The 25,854-nt window shown below is 38.6% G+C and overlaps 3 protein-coding genes across 4 annotated transcripts; 1 reads left to right on the top strand and 2 right to left on the bottom strand.

Moving 5' to 3' along the window:
* The first annotated feature begins 1,858 nt into the window (after window positions 1–1,858).
* adgrf3a (adhesion G protein-coupled receptor F3a) lies at window positions 1,859–13,585 on the top strand. The gene is made up of 17 exons (XM_039785414.1): window positions 1,859–1,960; window positions 3,754–3,808; window positions 3,901–3,913; window positions 4,039–4,164; window positions 4,269–4,418; window positions 4,509–4,615; window positions 4,741–4,768; window positions 4,800–4,925; window positions 5,227–5,445; window positions 6,108–6,353; window positions 6,438–6,581; window positions 8,629–8,813; window positions 9,080–9,259; window positions 9,680–11,029; window positions 12,412–12,453; window positions 13,110–13,145; window positions 13,234–13,585. The coding sequence occupies exons 1-17, from the start codon at window positions 1,941–1,943 to the stop codon at window positions 13,288–13,290; spliced, it is 3,084 nt and encodes a 1,027-aa protein (XP_039641348.1). The 5' UTR covers window positions 1,859–1,940; the 3' UTR covers window positions 13,291–13,585.
* A 767-nt stretch (window positions 13,586–14,352) lies between these two features.
* Window positions 14,353–17,416, bottom strand: LOC120549616 (ankyrin repeat domain-containing protein 66). 2 transcript variants are annotated; one of them, XM_039786647.1, is made up of 3 exons: window positions 17,241–17,416; window positions 15,075–15,303; window positions 14,353–14,899 (listed from the first exon to the last, which is right to left on the bottom strand). In XM_039786647.1, exons 1-3 carry the CDS (start codon window positions 17,377–17,379, stop codon window positions 14,764–14,766), a joined length of 504 nt encoding a protein of 167 aa, XP_039642581.1. In that variant the 5' UTR covers window positions 17,380–17,416; the 3' UTR covers window positions 14,353–14,763. The 2 variants fall into 2 exon arrangements, with proteins under 2 accessions (XP_039642581.1, XP_039642580.1); XM_039786646.1 differs by having other exon boundaries at window positions 17,187–17,416.
* Window positions 17,417–17,978: 562 nt separating this feature from the next.
* LOC120549894 (tudor domain-containing 6) lies at window positions 17,979–25,835 on the bottom strand. Its single transcript, XM_039787093.1, has 3 exons — window positions 25,607–25,835; window positions 19,120–23,805; window positions 17,979–18,291 (listed from the first exon to the last, which is right to left on the bottom strand). The coding sequence occupies exons 2-3, from the start codon at window positions 23,777–23,779 to the stop codon at window positions 18,248–18,250; spliced, it is 4,704 nt and encodes a 1,567-aa protein (XP_039643027.1). The 5' UTR covers window positions 23,780–23,805; window positions 25,607–25,835; the 3' UTR covers window positions 17,979–18,247.
* Window positions 25,836–25,854: the final 19 nt, after the last annotated feature.

The following is a 25,854-nucleotide window of genomic DNA, read 5'->3' on the forward strand; positions in this document are numbered from 1 at the left end:
GTATGAGATGACCTGTGTGAGATGATAGTGCCTCACTTTTTAAGAATGTATAAGTGAATTTAGGCTGTATTGCAGCTTTTTTAAAGGATTAAAGATTATCTACACCTCTTTTTACTTGTTTTGTCCTCTTATTCAAATTTTCTGCAACTGAAAAATAATTTTAATCGAATCTTAAAGGGGCACTCATCTGATTTTACACATGAAAGTAGTGCAAGCCATGGTTAGTACTATTGTACTCTATGAAATGTATAAAGCCTGTGTTACAAAGTTGAAGTGTGAAGTTTAGAAGATTTTGGCATTGCAGGAAGTTAAGTACATTTACAAAAGCACTGTACTATAGTACAATTCCTAAGTCTTTGCTACTTTTTATGCTATTTGAAATTTCTGCACGACTACATTTTAGATGGAAATATTGTACTTTTGACTGAATTTATTTGGCAACTAGTCATGTTTCAGATAAAGAAATTAAAAACCTATGAGTCAATAAAATACAATGCATTGTTTGCAGTAATTTAAACCAACCAACGGTATACAACATGGTTGTATGATAATGTAACACTGATAGAGCTCATTTTGCCTCCATATTGAGTGCTTTAACACGTTTTGATAATTCTATTTAAGTAGAATTTTGAATGCAGGACTTCAATGAGTATTCAAGAGTATTTTATATTGTGGTAATTTTACTAAAGTATAGCACCTTTCACCACTGAGTGTTTTTAGAACATGAACCATTCTTGGGGTTAATATCTTGGCCTCTGCACCTTTTTAGATTTTGACTTTTCAGTCTCCCAACTTTATATATATATATATATATATATATATATATATATATATATATATATATATATATATATATATATATATATATATATTATAATAATAATTTGATATATTTTTTAGAAATGCTTTGCATGTGACCGTTTACTATTTCAATCATGGGATAATGTTTATATATTTATAACTAGGAATTCTCCTAGGATACATGATCTCTTTACACGAGGGGCCAAAATGGCAGTGCAGGTTGTTAACAGAGTCACATTAAGGAAAAACATTTACATATTGCACAATAACATAACTGACATGAGACAGATAAAGTTGCGATTAGTTAGCAACCTCCTTCGGACAGCAGTTGATAACATGGTCACACCCAGGTTGTGCATATGTAATAAAATTTACTTATAGGAGTACAATGTTACGTTCAATATGTTACACATTTTGATAATACTGTACTTCCAGTGTTTGGATTTGATTGGGTCAAAAAGTCAAGTATACAAATGTGAATTTTTTACCCAATGCTTCACTGAACCTGATTTTTATTTTTTTTTATTTTATTTTTTTTAGCATCATTAATTAAAATTTGATGAGCATCATCTAATATAGTGTGTATAATTTTGGGCTTTTACTTGCCACATATTGAATAAAAAGATCTGTGCCTCATAAATGCAATTTGACTGACACATCTGAGATATTTGCTGTGAGCTCAGATATCCAAATGGGATGAGAACAAGGAGTCCTGCTTCACGAAGCTTTTCTATATACTGTACACTGCTTACATCAAAGCCCCAAACAAAAATGTTGTAAAATAATACTAGCTAGGCTGTGAATGAAAACAGGCTATATAAAAAGGCTGTATTACATGCCATAGAACATCTTTGTGCACTTTTCTTGCCTCTGGTTTTGCATGTGCTATAAGTTTCTGTGAAATGTCAGCTGCCCCCACTGCACTTACACAAGCAACACTTCGTCTCCATTTTTGAAAGTCAAATTAGATTCCCATAACAGCCTTTTTTGACTTTGCATGTCTGCATGCTGTTCTTTTCTGTTTATTTTATTTCCCTTTTAAGCTGCTGCAGCAAACAGCTACATCAGTGTGCTGCTGTCGTGTGTTGTTACAGACGGGGTCTTCTAACTTTGTGAGGCGCTGCTGTGATGGTTCACTGATGCAAACCAAGGAAAACAGGTGAGCTGATCTTTCTCTATTGATTATCTTTCATTAATGTACATGTCAAATCTTTCTACGAAACACGTATTATGTGTCATACAAGCTGTTACAATGAAACATGCAATGCAGATACTTAGGAGTTAGGTGTTTTTCTAACTTTTGGTAATGTACTGTGAAATCAAATATTACTCTGAATGCAATATTCCTTCTTTTCTTTTTTTCCATCTCAGAAATTCAGTGCAATCAAATCACTATTATCTACAGTAATAGGCCATTTAGTCTGATAGGATCAGAATATCTGTTTAGGGGACAGGAGGAAACCGCATCAATTTGCTCATTATAAACTGGTGAATCCTCTTTAAGAAATTCATGATAAAACTATTTAGCTGTTTAAGTGAACTTTTGTTGTTAATTGGTAAATTCTAAAATACAGTAACTATAATTATTTTCAAGGTGTGAAAAAAAAAGATGACGCAATTTCAAACAAAAGAAGTTTTTCTTTATCCAGATCAAGATTCTACAGACAGAGGGTGTCATATGCTTTCCCGACTGTACAGTCCTTTAAGGCCAATTTGTGATTTTGGGCTACATACAACTTTTTATTTTTTATCATCCCTCTGTAGAGACTTGGCAACCAAAATGAATGCTGACAATGAGAACATATATCACACCAGCTAAATAAAATAAATATAATAGTAATATTCCAGATCTTTGTATGTTGTGTATGATGGAAAAGGAGACACTATTTCACTTGCAATGTGTGTGGCAGTGCACTAAGGTCAAAGCTTTTTTAGAGGAAATTAAAAAAAAATAAGAAAAAGATTATCTCAAAAGATCTTTTGATGAACCCAGCTCTTTTTATTTTAAGACTCCACCCTAAAAATTACAAGTACACCAAAAGTGAACAAATAATGATAGATAAGATATCTGTCTCTTGCACACTAAAAAAAAAATTGCATTATTTTAGAAAAAGACCAGCAGACCAAGTGTCACATATTTGGTTTGGCAAATGTTAAGATTTTTACTCTAAAAAAATAAATATACAGTATGTACAAAGAGGGAAGCAATACTTTTTGAAGAAGGTTTGGGGAGCATTTCATTTGTTTGTGAAGGGTATGGAGCTTGCAGATGAAGAGGAGGAATGAGTACTGACTAATGTAAACCTCATAATGTGGCTAATGTAAGTTCATACTATAAAACGATAAATTACATTAAATTAAATCGGTTAGGCAGTCATTTGTTACATGATTTCTGGAATGAATGTATGAAATGTCTTATAGATAATAATATATATAGATATATATAGATATAATAGCTTATAGATGTTATGTAACTCATTTTAATATGTTAACCATTGTATTTTAGGATGCCTATTGTCAGCTGGCCAGGGACTACAGCTGGAAATTAGCCGTTGAGGCTAAAGCTGCTGGTTTTACTGTATAGTTAATTAAAGGGGACTAAAAAATGTATAAGATGAAATGGTAACTATGAAGGCCACAGTTTGATCTTGTCTCTCCATCTGACAGAAATATACCTGTGTAGGTGTGTATCTTTGACAGTTTTAACTGTTTGTAGACTCACAAGGCCTCGTTAAGAGGCACAAAAACAACAGAATAGGGCATAGAGATTTTAAATTCATTGCCTAGTCTTCATGTAAAAAAAAAAAGGAAATATGTCTAGGGTTGCAGTGTTAAATTGTTAAAAAAGTATATACAGTACAGCAGGCCTATGTTATATCATCAGTCAACCACCAGACCTTTGTTGACCAGAGGCCAATATGAATGACTTCTTGTGTTATTGATTATATGCAGGAACAGGATGTGGGCCTTTATAATCCTTTATATCCTGGGACTCAACGTCTGTCAGGTATGCCAGCATCATACCACATTAGATCTTACAATTCAAAATTGTAACATTAAATTGCATTGAATTGAATGATTTTATTTTTATTTTTTCAGGCTAGTGGAGAAGGTAAAATGATTTTTATTTTGAGATTCAAAATGAGCATTACATTGTTCTGAAACAGATAAGGTGTATGTGGTATTTTGAAACCTATTGCATTGGGGTGGATGTCTGTTTGTTTTGCTTTGTTTCAGACAATTCAACACAAATGTATTATGTCAAACTGACCATAGAGGAAAGTGCAATCCCAAACATAACTCAGATTCTGAATCCTTTTGTGGCTAACAACAACCAGATTAACAACCTGACAAAGACAACAAGTAAATATTTTTGTAATATTTACAATATTGCGTGTTCTAATTGATTTTAATTAGAGAAAAAAATGAATGCCTGAGTTAAACTATTTTGCATTTTTTTTAATCAGTCTGTCGGAACGTCTTGGCTGGCAAAGAGTGTAGCTGCATGCCATCCTTCAGATGGAGCAATGAAGTTTGTCAATCTAGTCAGAAATGTTGCGACCAGTATTGCACCTTCACCAACATCCCAGCTCCCATGTGTGTTTCGAACAATACAGGTATTTATTTAAAAAACATTTTTTACTGATTTGCATGTGTGTGTGTGTGTGTGTGTGTGTGTGTCAATCATGGATCTTTTTTCTTCACAGTTGCTGTCAATGGATCAATTGTTTTAACAGGAGTGCAGTATCACAATTGTCTGAAAGAAAAAAACACTGTGGAATTCCAGAAGTGTAATAATGATTTGTTAAAAGAGGTAAAGACTAACATTTATGAATAAACATAAAACAATTATCAGAGCTGCCATAATCATGCAATTAATTTAGGTACTGTCATTGTCCTAATAGTATACCGATGTGTAAATGAGTTGTTGCCTTGCAGATGAAAACAGTGTTCAGCACTTTGAGGTTTGATTTTAAAAAAATTTTTTTTTTTTTTAGGGATTGGAAGCATCATTGCAGAGTTTGAAATGACCATTGCTGACATTGTCACACAAGAAGATCTGATTAAAACATTAAGAAGCCTTAGCGGAAATCTGAACGCAACTCTTAAATTGGAGATTAAAGGTAATTATATCTAACCGAGTGTGGGATACACCTGTTAGGATTCATTTTAAATCTGGATTGAATGAACATGACAACTTGACTCAACAACAACAACACTCTTAAGTGACACCCAGAAGGCAACTGCCAATGAAAAGAACGGGAATAATATTCAGTTTCAAAGTAGGAGCCCATGTCAAAGATGAAGTGAAGTTATAGACTCTAAACCGAAAAGTACACTTGCTCACAGATACTGTACACCATCCTTTGTGGATGTATAGCTTATCCTTGGATTCTACACTGATGTAACTCTTATTTTCCGCAGGTTCAATCCGTTTAAGCATATCGCCTCCCTCTGTATGCTACAAGGATCAACCCATCCTCACATGCACATTACAGGAGGTCCTGAACAGCCCACCGCTGTGGCAGCTGAAAAGAACGGACGGAGTATTTCAGATATTCAATGGCACAGAGTCATTGGTGACATCAGAACCAATGAGTACCAGCGTCATACTTAACACACAGATACCAGATCGTTGGGAAGGTATATTTGTCTATCCACTGTATTTACATTTTACACTATTTAGCCTGCCACTGACCTACAGTGAGTGTGCAAATGAGTACATCTACGTAAGCACAATCTTTGAGGTATTTGTACTTTATTTGAGTATTTCCATTTTATGCTACTTTACACTTCAACTTGACCACATTTTGGAAGGAAAGGTATTTTTTTTCTCCATTCCTTTATTTACTAGTTACCTCAAGTGATGTCTGTTAGGGCTGAAGACTTCAAGTTTGAAAATTAACATTTTGGGGGGGTGTAGAGTTAGAAACACAGGAGGTTACCAAACCTCTGCAGGCTTATTTTTAGTATTTTTTACATTGTGGTATTACTACTTTTCTTCTCACTGCTCTTCCCAGTTCTGTTATGAGCAAAAAGCTCTAAAAGGTTAGCGACCAGCCGGTGAACATAGCAGAGCACTTAGCAGCTAAAGAGCCAGATATTTCCCTTGGACGTTGGTGGAGAAAACAGAGCTAAAAGGGGATTTTTGGATTTACATTCATCAGGTGGACAGAAACACAATGCTAATATTGCTCTGTATCTGATGGATATGTAAAATAATTAGCTAGCAAGTTTGCCACATCAATTTAAAAAGGTGTTAAGGTTGTGTTCTCATAGATTGTCTTATCCATTTGTTTTTTTAGGAGAGTACTCATGTACCTATACTCAAAACATAGCCTCAAACATCATAACTCACAAAGCCAGTGCTGTAATGGACATAGCCCTCCTGCCAAACATTGACAGCACCACATCACCAGAATTTCCACGCTGCAAAGCAGGTTCAGATTTTGTGAACGTAAGAGGTAACTGTGACATAGGGACCAACAGCCAGGAAAATTATACTGTGAAGTGGACAGGCAACGGACTGTTTACAGACATAACAGCTTCTGGTAAGTAAATTGTATGCCTATTCATTTCAATAAATCCTTGGTCAAACTGAAAAAAAACCTGACATGCATATGTGATCCTTGCAGGTCCTTCTGGAGGTGTTTATACAGGTGCTGCCATTGTAAGCTGCACCAAACCCGAGAATGGGAACAAACCACAACTAACATGCACTTTTAATAACAAGTGCGGTGAAACGAAAAACGCTACAACTGATGTCAACATCATATATGGTTTGTTTTAATGGTAGTTAAACATTGTCAGAAAACAATGGCTTTGTCCGACATTATATCCATATTTGCTGGCAATACATTACATTTTTGCCATTTAAATTTTGTGTCAAAAATGTGAATGGTGTACACTGTAGGCTATATAGTCTTAAAATAATCCGACAATGGAATGAAAAATAGTTTCCATAGCACATACATTACTTTTAGCAGAAAGTCGGAAAAATGCACACAAATAATAATTTGTAAGTGTCTGAAATCTTAAATTTTACAGAGACCCGGAAGGGTCACTGTGAGATTTTTTCAGGACGCTACTTTTGCGTTCCTTCGCAATATGTTTTGCGTTACCTCGCAAAACTTTTCTTCTTCCATTCCTTCTGAGCCATGTGTCTATTTCCACTCAGCTGCCAGCGCAATCAGCTCGTTGCATTCTACTTTGAGCTGGGAATTATGCTGATATAGACCTACTGCTCAGTGGGCACATTCATATCTCATATAGGGTATAATCAATAGCCTATTTCTTAAATGTATAAAAAGAGAATGTGCAATGTCAGAGGTTCGCATGATGTGGCGATGAACAAACACTGAATTAGCAGAGAATCTGCAGCTCCCTAGTAGCCTAGTGTTACAAAGAGAGAGCGTTAGTTCAGGGACAAAAACGTGAAAATACAGACTGCACTGTGGTTACAATCAACTATGGCTACAATCCTTTCAGTCGCCCATATGTTCATTTTCTACCTGTAATAGTCTATATTCTGGTACTGTGTGGTATAAATCCGTTTAATCACTTCTGATTTACATTAACAATTAGACTACATCACGGTCTGGTGTCAACATTTTGTATTGTCCTCTGAGCTCTCATGGTTTTGTCTGACTAAAGGATATGCCTGATATGGCATTGCATTCTTTTAATAACAGCCTGCTGTCTAATTAAGCTATATATATATATATATAGATCTAATAGCATTGTATTTGATTTCAAATTAGATAAAATGGTGTCTTATAATAATTTACAAGTATTAGGATATTTGGTTTTAAGTTTATAGTGTCTAATCTACATTTTGGGTCTATTGCGGCATATTATGCGGTTATATTATGTACGTGTTTGTTTACTGTCAGATAAAGAACATACTAGTTATTTGTCTAATTTGATACAACCATAGAAATAAAATGGACACAAGCTACGACTTAGCAAAACATGAGCGGAGCTTCTATAAAGCTCAGAGGGGAGCTGCAGATTCTCTGATAATTAGATCAGTGTTGGTTCATCGACACATGCGACACACGCACTTTATCTTTTCATTTATTTTAGAAATAGGTATTGATTATAGAACAAATATGAATGAGCCCATTGAGCATTATATCATAATTCCCAGCTCAAAGTAAAATACAACGAGCTGATCCATATTGTGGCGTTGCACTGGACAGCTGAGTGGAAATAGACCCATGTCTCGGGAATGGAAGAAGAAAAGTATTGCGAGGTAACACAAAAGTAGTTCCCTGAAAAAAATCTCACCGTGGCCCTTCTGGGGCTCCGTACAATTTATTTTATTATGTAGAGCAGTGGTTTCCTGGGTATTGACCCTTCAATACAAAGCAATGATTATTGGCAACCATTTGTCACATGTTGCAAAATGTCTTCAACCCAAAAAGTGATCTATGATTAAAATATTCTAAAATCAAGGTTTCACTTTACAGTTTTTTGCAGAACTTTCTACTGTATTCCAAAGTTTTTTTTTCAGTTAATTGAACTTGCTTAATTATTTGAAAAAAATGTTAGTGATAAGAAGAGGTCATATCTGTGGCTAGTGAAGAAGGCCGTGGGATATAGCCAAAAGTTCTGGAAAAATTACAAGATAAGACTTAATTGATTCCCATGGAGAATAGTATCTAGGTAAAGGCATGATTACATACATGATACATAAAATCAGGAATATATTTTATATATCTATCATGAAAATACAATGCTATGAAAATCAGTATTTCAGATAAACTTGTTCTACTGAAGTTGACTTTGTAAAAATGTGTTGTTTTTAACGGTCCTTCCAAACAGCAACTGATAAATTCTGTGCAGCTGATGGGGATTGGGGAGACACCAAAGCTGACTACACTGCATACTTAAAATGCTCTAGCGCGGCTGGACAAAGACAAAGGAAATGCTCTGCACAGGGGACGTGGGAGACAGAGATTGCAGCGTGTGTGAACCTGGATGTGAACCTGGCGCTGCAGAAAGCATACGTAAGACAATTACTTTCATAACTGAAGGTTATAAAACAAGATATCCATCATTTGATAGAAAAGTGACTCAAACCAAAATTATAAAACGTATGCTATTCAAAAGCTATAATCTACTGAAACGTATGTTACAAAATGATAGTTTTGACAGGAAGCATTGATGCATGCATTAGTTAGCCTCAGCTCTTTGGAGATTAATATCTTTGGTGGTAGCTGATGTTTACATTTTGACACAAATATTCACCACACATAATTCATCACTGTTACAGATCGTCGACGTCGGACTTGGCTCACCAAATAAAAATGCTGCAGACGTATTTTCCCTCCTTGGGAACATCACTAATAACTCACAGGCTATCAACACTTATTCCAACATGAACGCATCAATTCAAGTACTCTTCAGTTTGAGTCAAAAGCCTATCAGCATAGATGAGGAATCAGCCACAAATGTAAGTATTACAGAATATTTGATTATCTTTATGGAGAGCTATTATTGGGTTTCAACCAAAATGTAGGCAAAGAGAAAATTACCAATTAATTTGTATTGGTTTTGTTGTTCTGTTGTTCTTGTGTTGTATGTTTGACAAAGTAGCTGCTCAACGTGTATTTGTTGTAGTATTAAACCTCAATTGCTGTTACAACAAACCATGTGAAATCAAGCAGGACTAAAATCTTTAGGATTACCACTTTAAGATGCCAATAATGATAATGTTGTGCCAATATTCAGTGTAAATACAATCAAATAGACATATTTTCCATGTCATTTCCTTTTTCATAATTAATACAACTAGTAGAAGTCTTATTCTAACTTTGAGCATACATGTTATATTTGAATAAACTGCAATTAAAACAAGCTTCTTTGTTTTCAGAACTTTCTGGAGTCATCCAGCAATTTGCTGGACAAGTCTCTTAAGGAATCATGGACCTTGAACCTTCAAAGCAAAAGCAATAGTTCATTGGCTCAGACATATCTGATTTCTGTTGAGAACTTGATTCAGAAGGCGAACATAACATATGACAAAAAAAAAAAAAATATAGAGGTAGCGGCATCCAATTGCACACAGGGGTCACAGTGTAGCAACCAGGTGTTCAATGTCACCGTCGAGCTTGATAGCCAACACCCTGGCAGTGTAAAAACAGCTGGGTTTGAAGAACTGCAGAACTATTTGCCCAGTGTACAGAACTTTGATCCTAACAGCATCGTTGTGTCAACAACGATGACAACTAATGAAAGAAAGCTATTGGAATCAGTTAATGTTAAAATCTACTTTCAATTGCAAAACCCTAGGCCTCGGAACGTTAAAATAAAGTGTGTCTCATGGGACAATACCACAGGAGCATGGTCAGAAAAGGGCTGTGAATGGCAGGGTGCTTCTGAAGAAGGAGTTTGTGCTTGCATACATTTGTCCTCATTTGCCATTCTAATGTCAAGGTATCCCGAAACCGTTGCTGGGCTAGACGAGCTGACCTATGTCGGACTGTCTGTATCGGTCGTGTCACTCATTATCAGCCTGGTGATAGAACTAACTGTCTGGAGCGCTGTAGTTAAGACCATTAGTTCATATTTACGCCATACTGCCCATATACACATTTCTCTATGTTTGCTTATTGCCGATTGCTGTTTTTTAGCATCTTCTAATCCAGAAGATCTTCCAGAAATGTGGTGCAGGATCTTTGTGGTGTTGAAGCACTTCTGTTACCTGTCCATGTTCTTTTGGATGTGGTGTCTGAGCAGCATGCTTCTTCACAAAACCATTTTTCCGCTCCATCATATGAGCAAAAATGCCTACCTGAAATTCTTTCTATTGCTGGGCTATGTGTGTCCGTTGCTGATTGTTGTTATCACGTTTGTTTGCTATAGTGGTGGCGCTAAAGACGTGTACTTTTCCAGCGATACCTGTTGGCTGCGTTATGTTGGACTTATGAAAGGGTCCATCCATACATTTGTCATACCGGTCGGTATAATTGTCTTTTTCAATGTGTTCTCCATGCTGGTGGTAATCATGAAGCTTTTGGATCACCCTATAAATACAGACAAAGCCAATGAAAATGACAGTGAAAAAAAGGCTGTCAAAACTGCCATGAGGTCAGTTATTCTTCTGACTCCAATCTTCGGTGTGACTTGGATTTTCGGGTTTGCTGTCATGCTAATTGACCTCACAGCTGGAACCGTGGCCTTTGCAGTCAATTATATCTTCACCCTGCTGAATGCATTCCAGGTACGGTCAATATGATCTTCAAGTAAACATCTGGGGCCTCATGTATAAACGTTGCGTACGCACGAAAAGCTTGCGTACGCTGGCTTTCACGGACACTTTGTGATGTATAAAAAATTAACTTGACGTGAGAATGTGCGGGCCGTCACGCCAACTGTTGAGCAGACGTGAGAATGTGCGGGCCGTCCGCAAAGTCTTTTCTGGCTCTGTAACGTGGAGAATTTTAACTCAAAAGTGCCGAAAATCAATCAACATTACAAAATAAAGTTTCAACTACAGTTACTGGCATACGTCTGTACGTTGTCTATGAAAAAACATAATTTTATCCGCTGATACTCCATAAAAGTTGGATCATATTATGTGGAAATTGTTTCACATCTTTCACACTATAAACTGTTTAATTCGCAGGCTACTTAATCTCTGTTAAACATGAGGATGGGAAATGATAAATCCACTTAGAAAATACTTTCAGTCATCCTCTGTATTTCCCATAGATGAAATATCTTACTGGCAACAAAAAGATCGTCACGGAAAATGAAATAGTGTCTGTGAGTCTTTATTTGCTGAGGCTCAGACATCCATGGCGCACAGAAGGCGGGACGCACGGATCCATCTCCCCAGGAACAAACGCTGGAGTCGGGAGGGCTAACTCGTGATGCGTAACTCACTAACCTCTCCTCCTCTGAGTCGGGTCTCCCTCGCGCTGGAGCGTACTAACACTTAATAAATAAAATAAATGGCATTACATCAGTGAGTCCAAACTGCTTATTGTGCGTAATTTGGACTGACACTGAGTTGCATGTTGTTCTGGAACTGGTGTGGCGCTGCCGCTATTCTCTTGATTTCCACTTCGACATTAAACATATATATTTTTTTATTTCTGCCATGGTTCGGTGCATTCACCGCCCGGTCACCATTTGCCATTCTGGGCATTTTCTTTTGCTTATCCAAGATGGCAAACCTCCAAACAGAATATTTTTTTCTCGCCTCTACCTCCGCGATCAGCACCTCAACCTCAGTTGAGAAGTTGTGAAGTTTTTTTTTTTCGTCTGCAGCGGGATAACCTGTTGTGATTGGACAAAGAATGACGTCGGGGGCGCATTTATAGTAATTTCCATATTCATTTATGGGCGGAGGCAAGGCGGGGTCGGTCACTCATTCATGTGCGCTCAATTTCACGTTGATTGTGATGTATAAAGGAAAGGTGCGCAGGACCTGGCGTACGACCGGTTTTATACATGTGAATATTTCTGTGCGTAGGTACTTTTCAAGTTTTGGCCATACGCCATCTTCTGGTATGAAAGCTGCGCAGTCTTTTATACATGAGGCCCCTGGTCCAGTAAAAGTATTTCTTGCTCAGTAATATCTTTTCATTTCATTTGCAGGGTTTTTTCATTTTGTTAACCACGTGCCTGGGGGACAAACTGGTAAGTTAGTTTTACTTCTTAAAAGAAAATGCAAACCTAAGTCATAATGTCTTTCATTTCTTGGATCAATGATGTTGTTTGGTAAGGTGTTACTTCAACAGAAGATATTTGTAATATTTAAAGCATCAAGAATCAAAAAATTTCTTGAATCACCATGCTGTAATTATATCAACTGAACTTCAGTAGCCTCAATAGACCAGAATTCAATGCAGCCACATTTTTTACAACCTATATATATATATATATATATAGCGAAAAAAATATATAAGAAAACATCTACATTGTTGTAGCTGTTCTCAGTTTAATTTTATGGGCTCAGTCATTTGACCTATTTAAAACTGTAATGAGTAAATTTAGCCTAGTAAGGCATTCACATTGCCGGTAATCAAATGTGGTTTATTGTCCAGTCCGAGCACGCACAACATCACTGATGGTCTTTATGCAAGAGAGTGGTATCGGTCTTCTCATCTAACTCATCGTGAAAAAGTCAAACTATTCCTTTAGACACATGTATAAACTCCATTATTTTGTCATTGAGTGCAAAAAGCTAAATTTGTTTAGACTTTATTAAGAAGTTTAATGTGTAATAGAACTGTTAGTAACCACAAACAAGGTAGTAAAGCATCACTAAAAATGTTTTAATCCAATTTTGACAGATCCGCGATGCACTGCTGAAATGTCTCAGGAAAAATGTAAGTGTGCTTTGACTGGGTTTACTCATATGTAAAATGCCACACTGACTATTAATACATTTACACATCCTTCTCCTCTGCTTACCAGGATCCAGCATCAACTACCGACAGCTCCACGAAGTTAGACTCCACTTGGAAGCAGTGAAAATCATCATAACAAACATGTGCACTCTTACATCAAAACAAAGTACATCTTGCACATAAAACCACAGATAATAGCTTAAACGGGAACACCATCTAAATTAAGAATTCCAATATGCTATTTCCATGACATAGGAAGGTTCAATCAATATTTGTGAACATGATCGACTCTCTCAAAAAGCCAGAAACCAGAGAAGTAAAGTTTGATTTATGACCCTGTGGAGGCTCCACGCAGAGCAGTTGCCGTAGCTTACGTAAGTGGCCTGAAGTTTATACTTGTGCGTTTGTGTGTGCGTCGATCTCAGCAGGGCCGGCATGTGTGTGTGGGGGCATGTGGGGGAGGGGGGTGTGGTAGAGCGAGTGATAGAGTGACGGCGATTAGCTTCGGAGCTAAACCGACTCTAGAGTCATAGTGAGAGAAACAAAGTGTCTCCCCTGTTCTTTCTTACCACGGTGGGAAATCTGGAGCAGGAAAAGTGAACCCTCTCCTTGATATCATGTTGTTTATGGAGAAGGAGAACCAGGAAATGAGTCGAATGCAATGCTACCACGCCACGGCCCGAGCAACGTGTTGTTACATTTTTTGAGAGATGCACGTCAGGCTACGGCGTAGGGTCCGACGTAGTTTTGTGTCTCCACGTACCTATGTACGTAGCCACGGCGTAGATTTTACGCATAAGTATAAATCAAGTTTAAGTCTCAAACTTGTGATGTCATCAAGTATGACAACATTCCCCTTGGTGCTCTCAGTTAGCCTGAGTAAACCATGACGAACTTCCGGCAAATTTGAAATTTGCTCTGCAAGTCAGTCAGGCGAAGAGCCCATTCAAACCCATTTCCAATGTCCCCAAAATGGAGGCACCAATCACGACCGCTGAGGCGGGCTTTACACCAGTCACAACCGTTAAGGCGGGCTTTACGCGACGACGATAGCGCAGCGACGGAGAGCAGCTTTTTGTTTACATTCAACATGACGGCTACCGAAGCGCAGCATTGGTCTGATTGGTTGGACTATCCAATTGCGGCAAGAGGTATTTGAGCGGCGTCCGTTGGTGACGCCCCTTTGGAAATGAACTGTCAATGAAGCTTTCCCAGACCCACTCTCGTTACAACTGAGAAGGGTCTGGTGTCAACCAGGCTAGCTCTCAGTGTCATCTATAACATCTTTCCCAGTTCATTGTTTATAGAGCTGTTACATAATTTATACTTGATGACATCACAAATTTCTGTTTTAGCACTCTAGTTTTTGGATTTGGGAGAGAGTTGTTCATCTTTACTAATAGTTTTGGACTGTTGATAGGAATAACATGATTCATTTTTTTTTTGATTAATTTTTGGTTTATTACTTGTGATTGAAATTACAGTCCACTTAACAACGATGGAATGTTTGTTTATTAGATATGTTTTTGAGTGCTAAAGCACTGAAACACTATGTACAACTCTCGTACATACTTTGTTGTATAAAGGGGAGTTAAGCCTACGTCTGAATATTGCTAGAGATCCTGTTTTCTTCATTTTCCTTGCCTTGTTCTGCCCACTTCTCATCTGTATCATCCATTGAAATCCCTTTCTGGGCTGCCATCTTGCGGTAGGCCTGGCACTCAATTTCTGCTCTGCAACATACAAAAAACAGGGCTATTTACTTATTTAACCGATAGTGTCATCGTATAAGGTTATTGGACTGTGTATTTAAAATAAAGCTTTAATTAAAGTGACCCAAGTGTGAAAATCAAGGATATTCAGAGAATCAAATAACTGGAAATTGGAAAACTGGGCTTCATTGTATACTTTTTTAGGAATCGAACACAATCGTGGTGTCCATATATTTCGGCAATCCGCACTGGTTTGTCTCCACAGCAGTCCTCCTTGTCTATAGGTGCATGGAGGGAGTGCAGCAGCCGCAGCACAGCCAGCCGGCCAGACTCTGCAGCACTGTGGGCAGGAGTCCATCCATGCTCTGTTCTCAGACACGTCCTGGCTCCGTGCTCAATAAGGATCCTGACCGTTTCTGTGTGTCCTGTGGAAAAGGCATCAGTGTGATCTGACATTAAGAACCTGATGATTTTTTTAAATCTAGGTGGTTAAAGATGAATTCTTACTATGACAATAAGATGAAAGAAATAGAAGCAGCAGAAAAAAACAATAAGTTCAGTAATGCAAAAAAATGGGCACTCCAACTTTTAAGGCACAATCCATTAACCAAATGTAAGAGGGTTTAGGGGTGAGCTATTAGGAGAAACAATTATTCAATGTATCAATAAGGTGATCGGCAGAAAATATTCCCTATTTCCAGCTTCTCCAATATGACAAATTGCTGCTTTTCTTTGTTTTATGTCATTGCAAAAATACTACTGTTTACTACGGCTTTAGGCCCAAAATACTTTTCTATTTACTGCTACATTATGAGCCATCCATGGGACAGGTCTGCTTTCGGTCCCCAGAGTCAAAACAAAATATGGAGAAGCAGGGTTCAGTTTTTATACACCATACCCCCAGATAACTGCAAGTCCACTGCAACTCAGCTTTTTTAAATCAAGACTGATGAAGGTTTGCTACTGCCTTTTATTGAATCGAATTATTAATTTCTCTCTTTTAGTTTATACCTGTCTTATTTTATATGTTTATAATTTTTTATTCCTTTGACTTTTTAATGACTGTTTTGAATTGTATTTAAATGTCCTTTTAATGTTTTATGTAAAGCACTTTGGAATTGCCTTGTTGAAATGTACTATATAAATAAACTTGCCTTGCCTAAATATCTTTGGGTTTTGCTCTGTTGGTCAGACAAAACAAGACATCTGAGGACGACATGCTGGACTCTGACTTTAACATTTTAAAACTGAACACTGAATTAATGGTTAACATGTATTAATTCAAAACACAAATCCCTCCCACATTGATTGACAGGTCTTTTAATGAACATACTTTTTAAGGCTACTAAATCTAAGATATTGATGTTTTCTGATCATGGTTCAAAATGAATTTTCTCGTCCAGCAGCCAAATGGCTAGTGAATGTTCAAATTCTACCAGCCGCTCAGTATGTTATCATTGTTATTTTCGCAGGTGAGTAAAGCAAATCTACCAGCCACCTGCATATTTTACCAGCATTTGGCTAGTAGATGGTGCTAATTCTGAACTCTGTTTCTGATACTGTATTGTAGTATCAGAAACTGTATTGTAGGAACAAAAAAAAAGTTTAAACCTCAGAACACAGGAGTAAAAAAAACAGGCCATGTTTAAAGTGATGGTTCGACAACAACAACAACAGCAGAGAGCAGAAGCCAGCAGGCAAGTGTTATTTACATAAACTTCTTGTGTACTTACAAACTTTCCAATCCATAGTTTTATGAATGCATAACCTATATGTACTAGTGTAGAAGTTTGGTATCATTTCGGGCATTATTAGTGGGGTCATTTACGAGATACAAACGTGGGTCCATTAGCCCCTGCGCTAAGCTATTCAGCTGCTAACACTACTTTACGCTAACTCTCCCAATGTTAGACCCAGCTGAAAAAAGCTTCTGGGGGGGGGGTATCATGGGAGGTCATGGTGCAAAGGACCCTAGGGTGAAATTACTCCGAACCATCACTTTAATTCTGATCATTTGAGAAGCACATCTCATCATCTTTCTACCTCAACATACAATTGTGGATGTGTATAATTTCCCTTTGAAGAAGAAGCAACTGGGCTTTTAAATTTGGCGACATTGTTGCTTACAGCACAAATAGGCTACATTATTTGACGGAGAAATAGCTAATGTTACAGTAGGCTAAAAGAAAATAGTTAAATATATGACACTAACCACCTTCAGAGCATTTTGGACACCCACTCCCGGCCGTGACCGTTAGCTATAGCAGCATTGAATGGCGACAGGTGTAAAACTAATGCTATTTAATACCTGCAGGTGTATCAGGAGATACGGATGGTACATTTCCACTGATCCACGATCTACCTTTAGCTGCTGCCCAGTGAAGAGGTGTCTTGTAGCTCCAGTCGATATCTCTCTGATTGGGATTACATTCATTTTGCCTCAGAATCTCCTCAACTTGATCAAAATCCCCCGCTGCAGCTGCTTGGTGCAACTCTGTCATTTTCGTTACTTTGGTTGCCTAGCAACAAGTGTAAACGGTAAATGCTGCCACCTGCTGTAGGTAGGGGCTGAAGCCGGAAACCTACCGGTTTTTATTTGCCTTGACCCACATAGTTATTATATTCATATTGCTGATGATTATTTCTCAAAACTTTCATTGTGAAACTGTTTTGTGAAAGCCTTAAGTCAACCCTACAACATCACCGCAATATCGACGTCAATGTATTCGGTCGAAAATATCGTGATATTTGATTATTTTTCCATATCGCCCAGCTCTATCGTAGAGAAAAAATGAGGGTGCTTTTAAGTTTGTGAGTGAAGCTACGCAACTTTAAAATTAGCCCAACATTTTTCGGATTGCAATTTGTGGAACACTGCTAGGCATGACGGAGAGGGAACTTGCAAGGATTAGTTGTATATTGGGAAAATTTAACTGCCGAGTTGGGTAGCCTACTGGCACCTTTTTTTTTGAATAGCCTTATGTGTCCTTCTTTGTAGTGTAGGAAAGGTTCTGGAAGTTTGTTTTTGATGAAAACACCAGAACTGCAGATTTAAGCATCATAACAAATACCCAAATTTGATCACTTTATTAAACATCAACTTAAATAAACGGACTGTAAAACTCAACATAGTTAATGCTGAAGAACAAGAGGTTTTGCATAACTACAGTAACAGCCTGCAACACAGCCAGTTCAAAGGTTATCAATTTAAAAACTTCAGCCTCTTTCATTCATTCATGCAAGTACTTTACGTTTATTGGCACAAGTTATGCACATATCACACTTTATTTCATTTAGTCAGTAAACTACATTTAGTAACATATCTAACAACAAATCTGTACATTTTCAGTTAACAAAAGCCTTGCGCTGTTACAACTGGGTTGGACAACATGGGCATTCATCTGGGTCCAGATCTGAAACCAATAAACACAAATGTTAGATTACATATTGAAAACTAACTTTAAATGTCATGTCTAAATATCAATAATTCCCTGCTAGTTGTTTTTAAACCACATTTTTATTCCTCACAGGACAGATTGGATGAGAACATTTTTACCATTATTTAAAGCCTTTTAGATGACTCTAAACCCCACTCCTCATCATCCAGTGGTGTAGTCTACGTGATATGCAGGTATACCGCATATACCCACTAGGAAAGGTCAAGAATTTCCATATACAGTACCCACTTACAAAACCACAAGGATATGTAACGTTTTGGTCATAAATTTACCCCGCCTGTGTTGCATGTCACCTAGGAAGAACAACAACAACAACAACAACAACAACACAGTTGCTTGGCTGTTATTCTCTGTGCAAACATGAAATTAACTATTGTGAATCACTAAAGTAGATATGAAACGAAAGCCAACTAAAACTACACTCCCATCATTTTCGTAAGCCTGCCTCGGAAGCTACTGCAGCTTCAGGTGACACTGCAGCATTTGGTTACGTTACAGAAACTACAGGAAATAAGCCAGATGAGGCTAATGCTATGCCTCAGTAACGTTACAAAAAATGTATGGGGTTATCGCTCTGGGACACGGGCGAGAATGAAGCTGGGAGGGAAAAATCCCAGTAAACTCACTACAAAAAAAACTAGAGTACACCACTGTCATCTGGTCCACTAAAGATGAGAGATTATACAGCATTAAATAAGTTTGTGAATATGACATTCATTAAATACCTAATTAATCTCAAGTAGCTACTGTTTTAAGGTTTCAAAAATCAAGTAGTCTACTAACCTGATCCCAAACTTTCTGCCAAGGCATGGTCTGTGGCCTGTCCTTTCCAGTATTTCTCCATCAGTGTATTCACAATCACTCCCTCGCGCTCAATTTCCACTGCATACTGAGGAACTGCAATCTCTGGATGATCCTCTGTGTTGAACACTGTCACCCTCAGTTCTTTATCGACCAGGAGATTGTAGAAGTCATCGTAACCTTCATCATCCCAGGAGCCCTTGGACTCATCAAATCCATTCAAAGAGCACAGAAAGGCCTGAGGAGCCTTCTCCAGCAGACTATGAGGAAGTGGTCTCACATTCTTGATGTCAACGTCACATTCATTTCCAAAGTCGATAAACAGGACATTGAATTCATCGTCAACTCTGTGAACGACTTGAGCTCGATACCACCGTTTGTCACTGGAAAACAGAGCAAGACATGGACTGCCAGGACCAAGAGTCTCGGGGAACTTTAGGTCCTGTTGTGTGTGTGCTGCTTCCTGAGCAAGCCTAGACACTTCGCTGAGCTCCTCCGTGTTGGCGTACTGACACCAGAAGAAATTGGGTTCCCCAATACAAGAGGCATATACCTCCTCCTTTTTGTTTTTGGAGATGGATGGCTTCTTGTACATGCAAGTATTCACATTTCCATTGGAAACACTGAGGTGTGTCCTGTTGGACTCAGTTTGACCATCTTGGAGGAGAGTTTCTGTTTGAGGGTGTTCTATCGAAACACATTCTTTGGCAACTGGTTTCCAGTATTTCTCCATCAGTGTATTCACAAGCACTCCCTCACACTCAAGTTCCACTGCATACTGAGGAACTGCAATCTCTGGATGATCCTCTGTGTTAAACACAGTCACTCTCAGTTCTTTATCAATCACGAGATTGTAGAACTCATCATAACCTTCATCATCCCAGGAGCCCTTGGACTCATCAAATCCATTCAAAGAGCACAGAAAGGCCTGAGGAGTCTTCTCCAGCAAACTCTGAGGCAGTGATCTTACATTCTTGATGTCAACATCACACTCATTTCCATAGTCCATAAACACAACATTGAATGCATTTTCAACTCTGCGAATTACTTGAGCTCGATACCACTGTTTGTCACTGGAAAACAGAGCAAGGCATGGACTGCCAGGGCCAAGACTCTCGGGGAATGTCATGTCCTGTTGTGTGTGCGCCGTTTCCTGAGCAAGCCTTGACACTTTGCTGAGCTCCTCGGTGTTGGCGTACTGACACCAGAAGAAATTGGGTTCCCCAATACAAGAGGCATATACCTCCACCTTTTTGTTTTTGGAGATGCATGGCTTCTTGTACATGCAAGTATTTACATTTCCTTTGGCAACACTGAGGTGTGTCATGTTGGACTCAGTTTGTCCATCTTGGAGGAGAGTTTCTGTTTGAGGGTGCTCTATCCCAACACGTTCTTTGGCAACTGGTTTCCAGTATTTCTGCATTGCTACATTTACAGCCATTCCCTCACACTCAATTTTCACTGCATACTGAGGAACTGCAATCTCTGGATGATCCTCTGTGTTGAACACTGCCACTCTCAGCTGTTTATCGATCACAAGATTATAGAAGTCATCGTAACCTTCATCATCCCAGGAGCCCTTAGATTCATCAAATCCATTCAAAGAGCACAGAAAGGCCTGAGGTGCCTTCTCCAGCAGACTCTGAGGCAGTGATCTTACATTCTTGATGTCAACATCACATTCATTTCCATAGTCGATAAACACACATTTGAATTCATCGTCAACTCTGCTAATTACTTGAGCTCGATACCACCGTTTGTCACTGGAAAACAGAGCAAGACATGGACTGCCAGGACCAAGAGTCTCTGGGAACTTTAGGTCCTGTTGTGTGTGTGCTGCTTCCTGAGCAAGCCTAGACACTTCGCTGAGCTCCTCCGTGTTGGCGTACTGACACCAGAAGAAATTGGGTTCCCCAATACATGAGGCATATACCTCCTCCTTTTTGTTTTTGGAGATGCATGGCTTCTTGTACATGAAAGTATTCACATTTCCTTTGGAAACACTGAGGTGTGTCCTGTTGGACTCAGTTTGACCATCTTGGAGGAGAGTTTCTGTTTGAGGGTGCTCTATCCCAACACGTTCTTTGGCAACTGGTTTCCAGTATTTCTCCATCAGTGTATTCACAAGCACTCCCTCACACTCAAGTTCCACTGCATACTGAGGAACTGCAATATCTGGATGATCCTCTGTGTTAAACACCATCACTCTCAGTTCTTTATCAACCACAAGATTGTAGAACTCATCATAACCTTCATCATCCCAGGAGCCCTTGGACTTATGAAATCCATTCAAATAGCTCAGAAAGGCCCGAGGAGCCTTCTCCAGCAGACTCTGAGGCAGTGATCTTACATTCTTGATGTCAACGTCACATTCATTTCCATAGTCGATAAACACAACATTGAATGCATCCTCATCTCTACTAATTACTTGAGCTCGATACCACTGTTTATCACTGGAAAAAAGAGCAAGACATGGACTGCCAGGACCAAGAGTCTCTGAGAACATCATGTCCTGTTGGGCCTGTCCTGCTTCCTGAGCAAGTCTTGACACTGCGTTCAGGTCTTCAATGTTTGTGTACTGACACCAGAAGTAATGTGGTCCAACAATGCAGGATGCGTATACCGCTCTTGTCTTGTTTTGAGAAATGTTTGGCCACATGCAGATGTTAACATTTCCCTCAGGGCAAGAAGGAAGGGAAGGTTGTGTAATTTCGAAGTCAATTTGGCCACTTTCTATTTCTTTGTCAAGAAAGACATCTAAATTTGTTTTTCTTCCTTCACCCAAATTCTTTTCATGTTCAATCTCTGGTGCAGGGACATTAATTATGGATTGTGACTTTAGCTCATCTCTTACACATGTCCCATTGCTGCTGTGGACTTGTTTTTGTTTGGTTGTCTGTGTTACTACTGATCCATTCATGAGCTTTTGTATTAAACCGTCCTCATTTGGCACACTTGCATGTTCTGAGCTGTTGGAGATCTGGTGGGCAGTCTGAACGAGACTAGTCATCTCTTGTGTCACGCTATTAAGTCCAAGTGGGTGATCTGTGCAATGTGGATGGCCATTTAGTTGATAACCATTTTCCATCCCTTTGTCACCAGAAGCATTTTGCACCTCAGAGGGGAAACTTGTTAAAGGATTCCCATTGCTCTGTATTAGAAGGCTTGGATGTTCTGAGCTTCTTTTGATAAGAGTATCACCAGCTCCAGAAGTGGATCCATCATCTGTTCTGCCATTGACTGCTCGGTTCTTGGTCCATGGCAAAGTTTTCTCCAGTAAACCATCAACATTTACAATTACTTTGTTATGCAATTCCATGCCACGCTCGTCTCCAAGTGGACTGAGAAATGATGAGGGAATGGGTACATTTTGGAAATGGGAATCTTGTTCAGTCTTGGATGGTGAAATGGGTCCTGCCATCTCTATGAAACAACTGTTGATGCATGCAGCATTATGTGCATAAAGAATGACATTATAGACATCTTGATGTATATTGTTGTGGTAAAACTTTGCCACAAATGTCCGGTTCAGGAGCAGTGATTTCAAGTAATCAGTCTGGTCTGTAGTCCACCCTGTGCCATTATCTTTTACACCTTCAAGAGAACAGGGATACGTGACAACTGGCATTTTCAGAAATTTTACATGCAGAGGTCTGATGTTTCCAATTGGGACCAATTCACTTTTGCCTTCATCCACATGCAAGACTTCTACAGCACCATCGCTAGTCATTGTTTGCTTTAGTAACGAGCGATGCCATTTTCCGGTTATGCCTCTAGCGGCACATGGATCCCCACAGGTCAAAGGCTGGGTCTCTCCTGAATCTGAGCTATCTTCATAGTGCTGCTGGATCTGTTCTGATAATATCTTCACTGACTTGGAAAAAATTAGGAGAATGCAAAAAATACGATATGGATTAGCTACCGCGGTCACGTTAACAGTTTCAAAAGTATCGGTTAACAATTCTGGGTAAAAGTATTGCTCAGGCTTCTTAAGTTGGCAGCTATCATTCAGATTCTGTTGCTGCGTTACGTGGTCGGCCTCAAGACATTTCTGTACGAGACATTTAAACTCGTCTACTGGCATTTTCTTTGCAACTCCAATCTTACACATGTGTTTGGAAATAGTTGGTATGTCAAGGAGAATGGTCCTGTCTGGCATCAGCACATGTTGAACCAGTCCCTTAAAGGTCTTGCCAGGTAGGGACTCCAAAAATGTTGTGGCTTTTTCAGGCCAGTTATTCCCAAGGGAGAGGACATTTGCGAGTATGCATGATTCAGTTTCAGGAGGAAGGAGAAAACTGTCCTTCTTGCCCCATGCTAAAGCTTCATTTGTGGCGATATGAGGCTGTCCCTGGTCAATCAGAAAAACGTTGCAAGCTTCAGTTTGAATCGATACAATCCGAGCTCTGTGCCAGGTGTCACTGATGCAAACCAGACAGTGATCCCCTGGATTTCCTTCTGGTCCATAAAACTTCCTTTTAGGAGTCTGAATTTCATCTCTCATCTGCTCATACACGTGCTTCTTCCCATTATCCATGTTGACCCACAATTCCACAAGACCACAAGTGGAGTTTAGGTTTACCCTCGTAATGAGAACTGGTACTTTTGATCCTGGCGTTGGAAGGCCAGAAATTGAACACATTGTGAAACTCAGGAGGTCAAACACACCTGCAAAAAAGAAAAAAAGAAATGTTGAAGAAATACAGGCTTTTTAACCATTATGACGTCACCAACCTTTAGAATTTCCGGGACAGTTCAGTAACCATCTGTGCACTTCATCTGCTTAAATGGTCATTTAACTGCATCACGTTTACCTAATAAACTGGAAACTGAGTGTAAATCAGCACAAACAAGTTCTACTACCTCTCTAGAAATTTAAACCTAGAAGTTGTGGTTGCTGAAGAAAAGATGGAAGGCAATGAAAATAATTTTATTTGAACTACATTTTAGTGTTGTCTTTTCCATCAACGATACATAATGATATCGCCACAGTCAGCATCTAATGACAGCAGTGCTGTCCCGTCATTATTATCATTAACAAATGTAACGCTTCAGCGGAGGTATTCATTTCCAAACAGGCTTAGCGGCTTGACAATTAACGTCAAGGTGGATTTGATTCGCAAGGGTATTTTGTTGACGGTAATGTTATTAGTGTTATAAGTTAGCAGCACGCTTAAACAAGCGGTCCCAGGGTGAGACATAGGAAGACAGCTCCGAGGTGACATTATGTTCTGCCGTCTGTTCAGAAGTGGTGAATTTATAGCTCACAGCAAGTTAATATGATTTATAGTGTCTGGCTTTTGTTTGATATCTAGTGTCGGCAAAAAGGTTGTTTTATTGTGATTATTTTGAGTGATTTTAAGCTGGGCTTTCATTGTGAAAGGTAGACAAGTAAGAGCCGACGTTATGGCAATGTTTTTTTTCCTTTGTGACATTGTGCTGCGGTTTAGTTTGATTTATAATTTAATATCCAATGCTGTCCAAACTGCTTCAAATTCCAAATGTCAACTTCATAGAGTATCCAGGAAACCAAGTGTGAAGTAGATCGGATGAACGGTTAATGAGAGGTTTAAAACACCCCCCCACACACACACACACACACACACACACACACACACACACACACACACACAGATTTTATAGTTCGATTTAGAAGCAAGAGGCCTCATAAAACTTGTGTGGGTGAACAATCTCAGCATCAAGTTACATCCAAGTGACAGTCACCTCTTAGGCTACAGTATTACAGATTCAAAAGGTTAGTTTACATATCCCCATTTTTATTAAGACTTGTATGCTGCATGCTCGCCAAAAAGGAATTGCAGTATTTACAATTCAAGACACAAAACCTTTAGATATATCAATCAATTGAAATTCTGGGTCATCTATATGAATTAAATTAACATTTTGTAAAAAATAAAATGGTGGTCACCAGGGTAATAATGATAAAATTAGGGAAAATGCCTGCTGGTTGATTCAGGCTTAGAAAGCCTTATTGTGCTAATATGAAGTGGCTGTGTTCTGGTGAGTGAGCAAGTGATTTAGTTGTTTTTTTTTCATCTTGAATGTATGTGAGATTTAAGTCAGTTTTTCACACAATCAAACTGTTGTGAAAATTAAAATAGCCTAATTTAATTAAGAACACACATTGTCTGTGTTAAAAATGCGTTGTTATTATAAGAATCTAAAAGTTATTTTACACCACAATTCACTTTGATAATCCTAAAAATATACAGCGTTAGCATGTCTACATGTGATTGTAAACTGGCTCCAACCATTCATTGCAGTTGCAAATCCAGCTCCTCCTGCAAAAATGCCCATAATAAATACAACTTAATATCCCACTATCTAAGCACACGCTTTACGTTGCTTTTCAGTGTGTGTGTGTTAAACATAATACACTCAACTCTGATTGCCCCACATTTACTCATACCAACTTGTTAAATAATTAAACATAGGTCGATTGTCTCACCGTCGTGTTTGTTGCAGGCGACTCTTCACCATTGGGATTTATTGTCAGGAGGTGGGGGCGGGCACCGCTCAAGTGGGTTTTTTAAAGGCCTCACATTTCTGGGTGATTAATAATGTCTCGAAGAATAAATTCACGATATTAAGCTGACCCTTTTTAATAGTTTAGATGTGTTCATATGGGTTAAACTCCGAACTCTGCCGAATTAAACGTTTACATAGTGACCCTTTTATTCAAAATTAGTTTTAAAC

Source organism: Perca fluviatilis, chromosome 20, assembly GCF_010015445.1.
Source record: "Perca fluviatilis chromosome 20, GENO_Pfluv_1.0, whole genome shotgun sequence".
Lineage (NCBI taxonomy): Eukaryota > Metazoa > Chordata > Actinopteri > Perciformes > Percidae > Perca > Perca fluviatilis.